Genomic DNA, 12,494 nt, shown 5'->3' with positions numbered 1-12,494 from the left:
TATTTATTTGTATGTTAGTGCTGCAAATAAGTATTTGAACACCTGTGAAAATCAATATTAATATTTGGTACAGTAGCCTTTGTTTGCAATTACAGAGGTCAAATGTTTCCTGTAGTTTTTCACCAGGTTTGCACACACTGCAGCAGGGATTTTGGTCCACTCCTCCATACAGATCTTCTCTAGATCTTTCAGGTTTGGAGTTGCAGCTCCCTCCAAAGATTTTCTATTGAGTTCAGGTCTGGAGACTGGCCAGGCCACTCCAGGACCTTGAAATGCTTCTTACGGAGCCCCTCCTTAGTTGCCCTGGCTGTGTGTTTGGGGTCATTGTCATGCTGGAAGACCCAGCCATGACCCATCTTCAATGCTCTTACTGAGGGAAGGAGGTTGTTTGCCAAAATCTCGCAATACATGACCCCACCCATCCTCCTTTCAATACGGTGCAGTCGTCCTGTCCCATTTGCAGAAGAGCACCCCCAGAGTATGATGTTTCCACTCTCATGCTTCACGGTTGGGATGGTTTTCTTGGGGTTGTTCTTATCCTCTAAACATGGTAAGTGGAGTTCATCCCAAAAAGCTCTATTCTGGTCTCATCTGACCACATGACCTTCTCCCATGCCTCCTCTGGATCATCCAAGCTGGTCACTGGTGAATTTCAAATGGGCCTGGACATGTGCTGGCTTGAGCAGGGGGACCTTGCTGCCCTGCAGGATTTTAAACCATGACAGCATCATGTGTTACTAATGTAATCTTTGTGACTGTGGTCCCAGCTCTCTTCAGGTCATTGACCAGGTCCTCCTGTGTAGTTCTGAGCTTTCTCAGAATCATCCTTACCCCACAAAGTGAGATCTTGCATGGAATCCCAGACCAAGGGAGATTGACAGTCATCTTGTGTTTCTTCCATTTTCTAATAAATAATCATAACAGTTGTTTTCTACCAAGCTGCTTGCCTGTTGTCCTGTAGTCCATCCCAGCCTTGTGCAGGTCTACAGTTTTGTCCCTGGTGTCCTTAGACAGCTCTTTGGTCTTGGCTATGGTGGACAGGTTAGAGTGTGATTGATTGAGTGTGTGAACAGGTGTCTTTTATAGAGGTAACAAGTTCAAGCAGGTGCAATTAATACAGGTAAAGAGTGCAGAATAAGAGGGCTTCTTAAAGAAAAATTAACAGGTCTGTGTGAGCCAGAATTCTTGCTGGTTAGTAGGGGATCAAATACTTATTTGCAGCAGTAACATACAAATAAATTATTTAAAAAAGCATACATTGTGATTTCCAGATTTTTTTTAGATTTTTTTTTTAGACTAGAAGGAGAGAGCATATCTCACCCATATTGGCCTCTCTTCATTGGCTTCCTGTTAATTCTAGAATAGAATTTAAAATTCTTCTTCTTACTTATAAGGTTTTGAATAATCAGGTCCCATCTTATCTTCGGGACCTCATAGTGCCATATCACCCCAATAGAGCGCTTCGCTCTCAGACTGCAAGCTTACTTGTAGTTCCTAGGGTTTGTAAGAGTAGAATGGGAGGCAGAGCCTTCAGCTTTCAGGCTCCTCTCCTGTGGAACCAGCTCCCAATTCGGATCAGGGAGACAGACACCCTCTCTACTTTTAAGATTAGGCTTAAAACTTTCCTTTTTGCTAAAGCTTATAGTTAGGGCTGGATCAGGTGACCCTGAACCATCCCTTAGTTATGCTGCTATAGACGTAGACTGCCTGGGGGTTCCCATGATGCACTGAGTGTTTCTTTCTCTTTTTGCTCTGTATGCACCACTCTGCATTTAATCATTAGTGATCGATCTCTGCTCCCCTCCACAGCATGTCTTTTTCCTGGTTCTCTCCCTCAGCCCCAACCAGTCCCAGCAGAAGACTGCCCCTCCCTGAGCCTGGTTCTGCTGGAGGTTTCTTCCTGTTAAAAGGGAGTTTTTCCTTCCCACTGTCGCCAAGTGCTTGCTCACAGGGGGTCGTTTTGACCGTTGGGGTTTTTACGTAATTATTGTATGGCCTTGCTTTACAATATAAAGCGCCTTGGAGCAACTGTTTGTTGTGATTTGGCGCTATATAAAAAAATTGATTGATTGATTGATTGATAGATTATGTCTCTCACAGTGGACATGCACCTAAGATGAAAATTTCAGACCCCTCCATGATTTCTAAGTGGGAGAACTTGCAAAATCACAGGGTGTTCAAATACTTATTTTCCTCACTGTAAGTTATGAGATTTTTACATGGTGTCAAATATCCACAAGCTGGTTCTGCTCTATCTTTTCAAAATGCCCCCCTTGTGTATTTTGAAGACCAATCTGAGCTCAACGTGTGGACTTTTCTTTGATCACGGACCTAGATCTTCAATGGGTCTAAGTATATGGAGAAACCGGTGATTGTAGTTGCAAAACTGAGAGGGGAAGATTTGTACCAAGGCAAGAATTATCATGTATATACAGATATTTACTACAAATTTGGTTCCCCCACCATGAAATAAACATGCCACTACATAGCCCCCCAAAGAAAAAGTCTCTGGAGCCACCACTGTGCACAACTCCAGACAAGAATAAAAAAACTGAGCATTTATGAAGCACAAACCAGTAGAATTGAAGACACCCGGTGAGGGCGGCGTGAAGCTCTCAGCCAGCAGAGTGTTGTAGGGAGAGGTCCCAGTGCGTGTCTGCAGCACCGGGTTAGTCAGAAGATGGTTGCCCATGGTTGCTAAAAGACACAAATATTATAAAGATAAGCATCTGTCATAAAAAAAATCTTTTCATCTTTACCTTGGACAAGCTGAAATACTGCAGACAGCAGGTGTAATGTTCTGAAATCCACATTTCTAGACTCTATTAACATCAGGAATCATAAAAATATTTACTGTTTATTCAGATGGGGATATTTTTGTTATGCTTTATGGTGTAATGCATTTGCAGTGTTCTTAGTGTTTATGCCTGCTGATCGTAACCTTTGAGTAAAAAACACAGTTGCAGGAGAAACGTACTGTTTGGAGCACTGCCATTCATTTCTCCCCCCTTTGGCTCCTGACAATGGGGGGGGGTGGAGAACAGAAACGCACACCATTATGAAGTCGAGGGTGCAGCCATTGAAACACAGTTAATTTCACAGTGAAATGTGAATGCCACTACAAGACAAATATAATTCACAGAAATGGCACACTGAGAATATGTATAATGCCCATGTACGGCTCCAGCCGGAGGCGACTCAAACAGAAATGCCATGAAATTAAAAATAGGACAGCATGACGGAGAGTAGTTCAAGGCAAAGTGCAACCTTCAGGTCCCACGCCTACCGTTCATCATGCACAGCAAGAGAGCACGGAGCTCGAAAAAATGAAAATATGCACTCATACACAGCTTTTAATTTGTCGTTTTCATACTTCACACACACTTACACTCCATCTTTCTGGTACAAAACACACACACACACACACACACACACACACACACACACACACACACACACACACACACACACACACACACACACACACACACACACACACACACACACACCCTCTTTTTCAACATTCTTTCATTTTTCTTAAACTTTCACAGTTACTTGTGACAAACTTCTTTCCTTCCTCCTTCATTTCCTTCCTTCCTTATTGTTTTAACATATTCTTTCTACTATTTCTTGAACTGTACTTAAAAAAAAACTGTGCAAAATGTTGTTTAGTAAAGCGCTCTGTACATAAAATGTACTATTAGTAGCAGCAATACACTCTAAAAAAAGTTATTTATTTAATCTAGTTTTGTTATCTAGTACCATGTGTTTGGTTGTTTAAATGGAAAACATACAATAAATTGTAACAATCTGCTTTTGCCATATCAATAACCAGATTTTGTGCAACCAGTTGATGCAACTAGATTAAGTAAATCTCTCCAACCAGTGTGGCTCACTGGTTGGAGAGATTTTTGTGGTTCCAACATAATGCTGAAGGCATATCTGCTGGACGTGAAAGACAAAAGTCACATGGGTCTGCGGTGTCAACTGTCAATACTAACGTTAGTTAAGATATTGTGTTTTACTTGGTTTGTCAAAATGTGTCAGTGGAGGGACTGTTTGTTTGATTATAGCTTAATAAGAAGTGTTTTTGAGTTGTAAAAAAAAAAAAATCATAATTCCTGGTTTCCATTAAATGTAGCATGAAATGTGAACCCTAAGAATGTGTTCATCAGCAAAAATAAATAAATAAATAAATATATAAATATGTATATATATATATATATATATATATACGAGGGCTGTCCGTAAAGTATAGGTCCTTTTTATTTTTTTCAAAAACTATATGGATTTCATTCATATGTTTTTACGTCAGACATGCTTGAACCCTTGTACGCATGCGTGAGTTTTTCCACGCCTGTCGGTGACGTCATTCGCCTGTGAGCACTCCTTGTGGGAGGAGTCGTCCAGCCCCTCGTCGGAATTCCTTTGTCTGAGAAGTTGCTGAGAGACTGGCGCTTTGTTTGATCAAAATTTTTTCTAAACCTGTGAGACACATCGAAGTGGACATGGTTCGAAAAATTAAGCTGGTTTTCAGTGAAAATTTTAACAGCTGATGAGAGATTTTGAGGTGATTCTGTCGCTTTAAGGACTTTTCACGGTGCTAGACGTCGTGCAGTGCTCTCAGGCGGCGTCATCAGCCTGTTTCAAGCTTAAAACCTCCACATTTCAGGCTCTATTGATCCAGGATGTCGTGAGAGAACAGAGACGTTTCAGAAGAAGTCGGTTTCAGCATTTTATCCGGATATTCCACTGTTAAAGGAGATTTTTTTAATGAAAGACGTGCGGACGCAGCCGACGCGGCGCGGCGGCACAGGAAAAACACCTCCGTGTTGATAACCATTTGTTAAAATCCAGTTGGCTTTTGATGGCTTTCAGTGGAGTGAGTATATGAGAAATTGTTTATCAGCTGGAGATGTTCCAACTTGTCCTTAAGGCTTCCAGCAGAGGTGTTTTTCCTGTGACGGAGCGTTGCGGCGGCTGCGAGCCGACGCTGCAATCCGCCCGCACGTCTTTCATTAAAAAAATCTCCTTTAACAGTGGAATATCCGGATAAAATGCTGAAACCGACTTCTTCTGAAACTTCTCTGTTCTCTCAAGACGTCCTGGATCAACAGAGCCTGAAATGTGGAGGTTTTAAGCTTGAAACAGGCTGACGACGCTGCCTGAGAGCGCTGCGCGACGTCTCGCGCAGTGAAAAGTCCTTAAAGCGACAGAATCACCTCAAAATCTCTCATCAGCTGTTAAAATTTTCACTGAAAACCAGCTTAATTTTTCGAACCATGTCCACTTCGATGTGTCTCACAGGTTTAGAAAAAATTTTGATCAAACAAAGTGCCAGTCTCTCAGCAACTTCTCAGACAAAGGAATTCCGACGAGGGGCTGGACGAGTCCTCCCACAAGGAGTGCTCACAGGCGAATGACGTCACCGACAGGCGTGGAAAAACTCACGCATGCGCACGAGGGTTCAAGCATGTCTGAACATGGCTACTGCGTTTAAGCAGCAGAAGCAGCTGCAGAATATCTCGACACATCTTCCAACATCCTCCTTATGTAATTCCTCCCACATCCAAAGACACGCAGGTTAGGTTAGTTGGAAACTCTAAATTGACTGTAGGTGTAGGCGTGAATGTGTTTATATGTGGCCATGTGATAGGCTGGCGTCCTGTCCAGGGTGTACACCACCTTTCACCCTGTGACTGCTGAGATAGGCTCCAGCCCCACTGTGCCCCTTGATTGGAGTAAGCAGGTATAGACAATGAATTAATCTTTATTAAGGTAAAATCTCTCCTGTTGCAGTTTGAGCAGCAAAAATACATAAATGTGAGTCCACTGTTGAAATAAAATATTTTGTGCATGCGTCTCTGTGTGTGTGTATGTGTGTGTGTTTTGTTGGGCATGTCAACAATAGGAGCTGCTTTTTGTGCGTGTAAAAATAGCCAGTCCAATTGTTTAGAGCAACACATATAAACGTGTGTATCTATACAATTTTTTAAAATCACAGCCATGAAAATAATACCTGTGAATTCACTGATCAGAATAATTCCTTTCTGATTGGAATCCTTGATATCACCACATCTATTGCCAGAATTTGTTCATATGAATGAAGTGCGTCCAACGAACAGCTGGATATGTTAAAGTAAAGTTAATCCTCCGTAGCTCAAAGCGGGGCGGTGTCATCCAGTTTGTGTTCACCCACTTTCTCTACATGAAATCCCGTGTGAAATCTCTTTCACACAGAAATACGTCACATCACAGGAGCAAAAGATGCTGCTCACTGTGGTTCTGTGCAGCTTTAATTAGAGACAGAAAATAGGGCAAGGGGGATTATGGGAAGTTGTACCTCTGTGTGTGCACAACTTCTTTCTTTGACACATTATTATTGTCGAGAAAAGATTGTGGTTCATAAAGACGTGAAGTGGAGAAATCAAAGAGATCCAAGATGCCAGTGATAACGATGCGGCGTCTCTTCACCAGATTCAGGCTTTTTAATTATGCGTCGATGATGGTGCCGCTCTCTCTCTCTCTCTCTCTCTGTTTTCCTCTCCCTGTCCTGTTCCCCTTCATCTTTCATTTTGTGCCAGCTGACAAATGTTTCTAAGAAGCACAGAAAATAAAGGCTTGACGGCACAGTAGTTTGTATTTGACAATTCGTCATGGGATGATGCACGTTTTGTGTCTCGTCCACGTCTGCCGATGACTCCATTCTGACACAAAGCCATGAAAACTAACCTGTGTGAAGGTGCACATGCACATAAATGTGCATTTGTAACAACAACAAAAAAGAATCATTCTAACAGCTCCTAAAAACATCTAAACCCATTAAACAACCCTTTGCACACATGGGAGTTAAACTCAAAGACAGCACTAACATAGACACACACACACACACACAAATGTTTACGTTTCCCAGCTCTCTCGCTGACACGTAGATCTTCCTCACCCCCTGCTTTCCTCCTGTCACTCTTCTCAATTAGAATAATTACCCCCTGTTCACTCACACGCTAATCAGTTCATTAAAAACAAAATGGATAAAATTAGCATAGAGAGTGATGGTTGATTTAGCAACTGTCGCTGTCTCATTATCAACAAGTCCCCAATCCAGAACCTGAGCCCACCTTGATGCTCTGTGTCTCTGAGGGGTGATGTGGTGACGCCACCTGTTACTGAGGCGGAGAGAACCTGCGACTTCCTGTGCGGGTTTAACCGCGCCTTCATTAGCTGCTGGTGCACGTCAGGCTGCTGTGTGCAGGAGCCGCCATCACAGCATTCACAAAAACAAACCATGTGCAGCTTTGTGCAAGAATTAAAGGCTGAACTGGGGCTGTGACCCGCAGGGTAAAATTACAATATGATGTAGTAACAGAGTAAAAAGGACAACAATGTTGCTGATTAACAGTTTAAATGTGAGAGCCTGTGCTGGTGTCACACTGTGGCATCATTAGGTTTGGGACGTAAAAGACGATTGCAACCATAGACTCTACATATATTGGATAAAGCCTGTGTGACGTCACCTGTAGGTTTCTATGGAGGGTATGCACGGACATCACCAAACCAGGCCCTGAGATGATACACCTCCATGTTGGATGGGAAATTGTGGAAAGAAATCAATTGTTTACAGCAGCTAAATGTTCCAAAATTCCACAATCTAAAAGCAAAATTCATTTTTGTAGCGAAGTCAGTGAAGAATATGATGAACAATGTGTGGACTGGCCTTCAGGACCCCTATTTTTTGCAGATGTTTTCAAAGCTGTCAGCATGCAAATATGTCCCTGATATTCAGCACCCAGACATCTACAACTATTTTGTTGCAGGTTCTGTGAACAAGGTCATCATAAGACATATCTCAAATCATCACAGCAAAGGCGAGTTGCTTTGTGCACCGTTTTGTTTTTTTGAATGGCGGAAAGGAAAATCACATGCATCCATAGCGCATTAGTCTATGATGTTCCTCCTGCTTAGTGAGACATGCAGGTAAAATACATGTTAAATACTTTTCATAACAAAGTAACTTGCTTTTGTAGCTCAAATTCACGCACGAGGACACACAAGAGGTTGTTCAGACATAATTCACCAAGTAAGACCACCACCGGTGGATCTAGGTTAAACCTGTTCACATGTAAATGTCAGCCACTTACAAATACATTGTGTTTCCTGCTTTGTTGATGAACCAATCCTGCATACGTTAAACCTGTTCACAAGTAAATATCCGCCACCCAACGTTGCACTGTGCTAGGCCTGGGCGATATATTGATTTTATCGATTAATTTGAGTTTTTTGTTGCGGACGATTTAAAAAATAAAAAATGTGATTTTTTTCTCTTCTTGCTATGGCGCACTTTTTTGTCCCCAGGACCAACCATGGCTCCCCCGTCCCATTTCTTTCACGCAACAACAACAACAACAACATGGCTAACTGCTAATGGAGCGCAAGTTTCGTCAGCGGTTTGGGATTCCTGCGACAGACGTGGAACAAGTGACTGCATGCTACAAAGTTATTCTAAAGCCCAACAAAAATGCAACAAAAATGCAGCCGCACAACAAACTTATTCCAGCATCTAAAACAGCCGTGTGGGAGAAATTTTCTGAGGTGAACAAGAGCGCAAACTCCCGCTAAAAGCAGCTCACTCTGATGGATTAATTTACCCAAGCTATTTTTTAAAACTAAAGAACAGCTGGAGCTTCAATTCCAGCAGGTAAGTAGGGTTACTTTTGTTAAGTTTTTGATCAAATAAAAGCAAAACTTGTTTTGAGTTATCTCTGTCATTTGTACTGAATGTTTTTTTTTTAAGTAGGTGGGAAAAAAAATCAAAAGTCATAGTTTTTCTGAAAAAATCTGAGATTTTATTTTTAGACCAAATCGGCCAGGCCTACATTGTGCTCCTCACCTGACATGTTAATGAGCCGAGGCGCACATCTCTTTTCCAATGTTCTATTGATTGTTTCCAAAGATTGTCTTGATAAAGTGTATGCAAACTTTGATCACTGCATTGTGCCAAGCACAGACAACTGTTTGTACCTGCTGTACGGACAAGCCCCCTGAGGGGTATGACGCCGGGTGGACCCCTATGTAAATTTGTGTCCCTGGACAGTTTTGAGTTTTGACTTTTGTGTGAATAAAGGACACACCAAGCGTGTTAGACTGTAGAAATTGTCTCTCCTCATTTCGTCCAACTCAACGTCTGCTTTTCAGCGTTTTGATGGTGAATGCAGTGTCACTGAAAGTCCACGAGGTTTGGGCGTGGACTGGTTCACCCAAATTGAGGTGCAGGTTGCACTGCGGGACATCACCATGGACGATATGAGGCACTATTACGTTGTGTCGACCCTCAGCAGCTACACGGCAACAAGACTGGTCACTTTTCTGCGGAATCCCCCGGCCGGCAGCAGATAAGTATGCCGCCCTCTAGGCTCACCTCCTAAAAACTTTCAAACTGTCTGACACTGAAAGGGCCAGCAGGCTCTTTTCCCTGCAGGGGCGGGGACAGCAAACCTTCCGAGCTCATGGTGGAGCATATAACATTAAATAACACAAAAATTTCAGTCAGCACAAATATTGCAGCAGAGATATATCACCACGCATCAAAGCCAAATTATTCCAGGTATTTGTAATAAAATGCTCAAAATGACAGCAAGCCCTCCAAAAACAGCTAGCACACATGTGTTAGCCACGTCAAGCGGCCACTGAGCAACTGACGCTCGGGTCAGCAGCTGTCACTCAAAGCAACCACGCCCCTAATTACGCATAACTTTATGGCTTAAAATGTCTTAAACTAAGAAGTTAGAAAAAAATACCCCTACTAGGGGATACAGTTGTCATGGAGGGGGAACTACCAATAGAGCCCAAAACTGTTTTTTTTTTTGTCCCAGGCTGTAAACATGTTTATTTCTCCTCTAATGTTGGACATTCTAACTTGGTCTTGAGCGGGAACCTGCTCACTGTTGTAGCCAGCCTCAAGTGGCCGATCAAGGAACTGCAACTTTTTCTTCTTCCAGGTGTGCTTCAGCTGAGACAATTGAAGCTTACAGCTAGATCAGAACTCGCTAGTATGTGACTAGTTGGGTAATTAAGATTTTCCTGCACAGCTATCAGAAACAGGAGCTTTTCAGACATTGTTTGATTGAGGACAGAGATGAATCAATAACCAACGCAGCACAACTCAGCACAACCAACATCCACCACCAGCCAGCACGCTCTTCACTTAAGGGCTTTAAACAAATATCTTGCAACTACTAGCACCATGTAGTTCACAGCGTACATAATATACTGTTTACACCTTTTAAAAAAATTAAACCTAATTTGTAGATTCACTGCTTAGAGTTCACCTTTTTAATTTATAGTTAAGTTTAAAAGCCGAATAGTCAACTCATGATTTTCATTAGTCATCCCAACCCTATCATTAACAATACTGCAAAACAATAATCTGCAATAGAAGACCATATCTGTGCATCTAATGAGCTTTTCATTGTCTTGACCAAGAATAAAGGCTCCTAATGGCTCTATCTTGTGTATTTTACAGCCCACATGCTATTTCAAGTTACACAGCAATTAGATTAACTTGTATCATTGTGCCCATTAAAGCACTCCATCACATAACATTCTGGCTCTTCCCTTTGAACTGGATATGCCCCAAACTGTCATGGTATTTAATTCCACGGCAGAGCCCATATGAGATTCACAGATGGTGCCTAGCCAGGAAATGTAATTTGTATTACATGACCACCAAAGGTAGCCAAAACTGTCATTTTATGTACAAATTTCTCATAACCTACACACTTAAATGACCTTTCCTGAGATAAGCTTTTATCAAAATTTCAGTTTCCTTTGAAGTTATACTGCTGCGTCATAATGACACTCAGCAGACCAAGTAGAAGAAGTAAGTCAAGAAAAGTAGCATGACTGGGAATCAAAACCAGGTCTTCAAAATCGAAGAAGAAAAGTAAGTCCCATGTATGTAGGCTCTGAGGCCCATTGGTGCTGGTGTCGCAGACCAAACGGTCCCCCATAAAAAAAATCGGTCCGCCCTGCCTTCACTGCGCATGAGTCATCAGCCGTGGTTCACCGGTTATCACCTCGTTTCTGCTTCAAACTGCACTCCAGTCATCATCTATCTCAGCAACAGATATCTGAAGCTTTTGTACAACAATCATTTCCACATAAATTCAACATTATTTGATAATAAAAGACAGAGGAAGCGGTCAGAACGCTGTAGCTACATGAGCTGCTAGCTGTTGCGTTCACTGCGCCTCCGTCATTTCAAAGCGTCACTGATTATCTCCTCGTTTCTGCTTAAAACTGACTTTAGAATGATTTAAGAGGTTTTACCTTGTCATCTGATGGTTAATGGGGAGGTGATGGTCTAGTGGTTAAGCGTTGGGCTTGAGACCAAAGGATCTTCGGTTCAAATCCCAGCCTGACCGGAAAATTACTAAAGGCCCTTGGGCAAGGTCTTAATCTCCTGGTTGTCCCAGTGTGTAGTGAGTACCTTGTATGGCAGCACCCTCACTTCGCGGTGAATGTGAGGCATTATTGTAAAGCGCTGTGAGCATCTGATGCAGATGGAAAAGCGCTATATAAATGCAGTCCATTTGTTATTTAATAATCCCATTTGATCACTTTGGGTGAAGAAAGTCCTTCTCAGAAGAACTGCTGTGGTCAAAAAAGATGCATGCACAGTGAAGGCAGGGCGGAGCAATTTTTAGGGGGGACCATTTGGTCTGTGACACAGGTGCTCATCTATGACTCCCTCGGGATCAGATGACAGTCTGATGCAGGTTACTTCACTTTCACTCAGACAATGACAATTAAGTGTCTTGTTCAAGAACGCAGACAGGCAGCATGAGCAGATTTTCACACCCAGGTCTACATATTGGCAGGTCAGTTATATGCTCTATACACAACAAGAACATACTACAACCACTGGCAATAATTATGGAATCACGGGCCTCAGAGGATGTTCATTCAGTTGTTTAATTTTGTAGAAAAAAAGCAGATCACAGACATGACACAAAACTAAAGTCATTTCAAATGGCAACTTTCTGGCTTTAAGAAACACTATAAGAAATCAAGAAAAAAAAATTGTGGCAGTCAGTAACGGTTACTTTTTTAGACCAAGCAGAGGGAAAAAAAAATATGGACTCACTCAGTTCTGAGGAATAAATTATGGAATCACCCTGTAAATTTTTATCCCCAAAACTAACACCTGCATCAATCAGATCTGCTCATTAGTCTGCATCTAAAAAGGAGTGATCACACCTTGGAGAGCTGTTGCACCAAGTGGACTGACATGAATCATGCCTCCAACATGAGAGAGGTCAATTGAAACAAAGGAGAGGATTATCAAACTCTTCAAAGAGGGTAAATCATCACGCAATGTTGCAAAAGATGTTGGTTGTTCACAGTCAGCTGTATCTAAACTCTGGACCAAATACAAACAACATGGAAGGTTGTTAAAGGCAAACATACTGGTAGACCAAGGAAGACATCAAAGTGTC

General features: G+C 42.1%; 1 protein-coding gene across 6 annotated transcripts in view; it reads right to left on the bottom strand.

Moving 5' to 3' along the window:
- adgrl1a (adhesion G protein-coupled receptor L1a) overlaps positions 1-12,494 on the bottom strand; it is a 381,665-nt gene that overhangs the window by 9,039 nt on the left and 360,132 nt on the right. For all 6 annotated transcript variants that reach the window (XM_034190600.1, XM_034190603.1, XM_034190604.1 and 3 more), the window contains one exon: positions 2,575-2,697. In XM_034190600.1, the coding sequence (XP_034046491.1) occupies positions 2,575-2,697 (123 nt within the window). The remainder of the gene's footprint in view (positions 1-2,574; positions 2,698-12,494) is intronic.

Source organism: Thalassophryne amazonica, chromosome 16 (assembly GCF_902500255.1).
Source record: "Thalassophryne amazonica chromosome 16, fThaAma1.1, whole genome shotgun sequence".
Taxonomy (NCBI): domain Eukaryota; kingdom Metazoa; phylum Chordata; class Actinopteri; order Batrachoidiformes; family Batrachoididae; genus Thalassophryne; species Thalassophryne amazonica.
The sequence above is the reverse complement of the archived record's forward strand: the minus strand, read 5'-3'. Positions and strand labels throughout refer to the sequence as shown.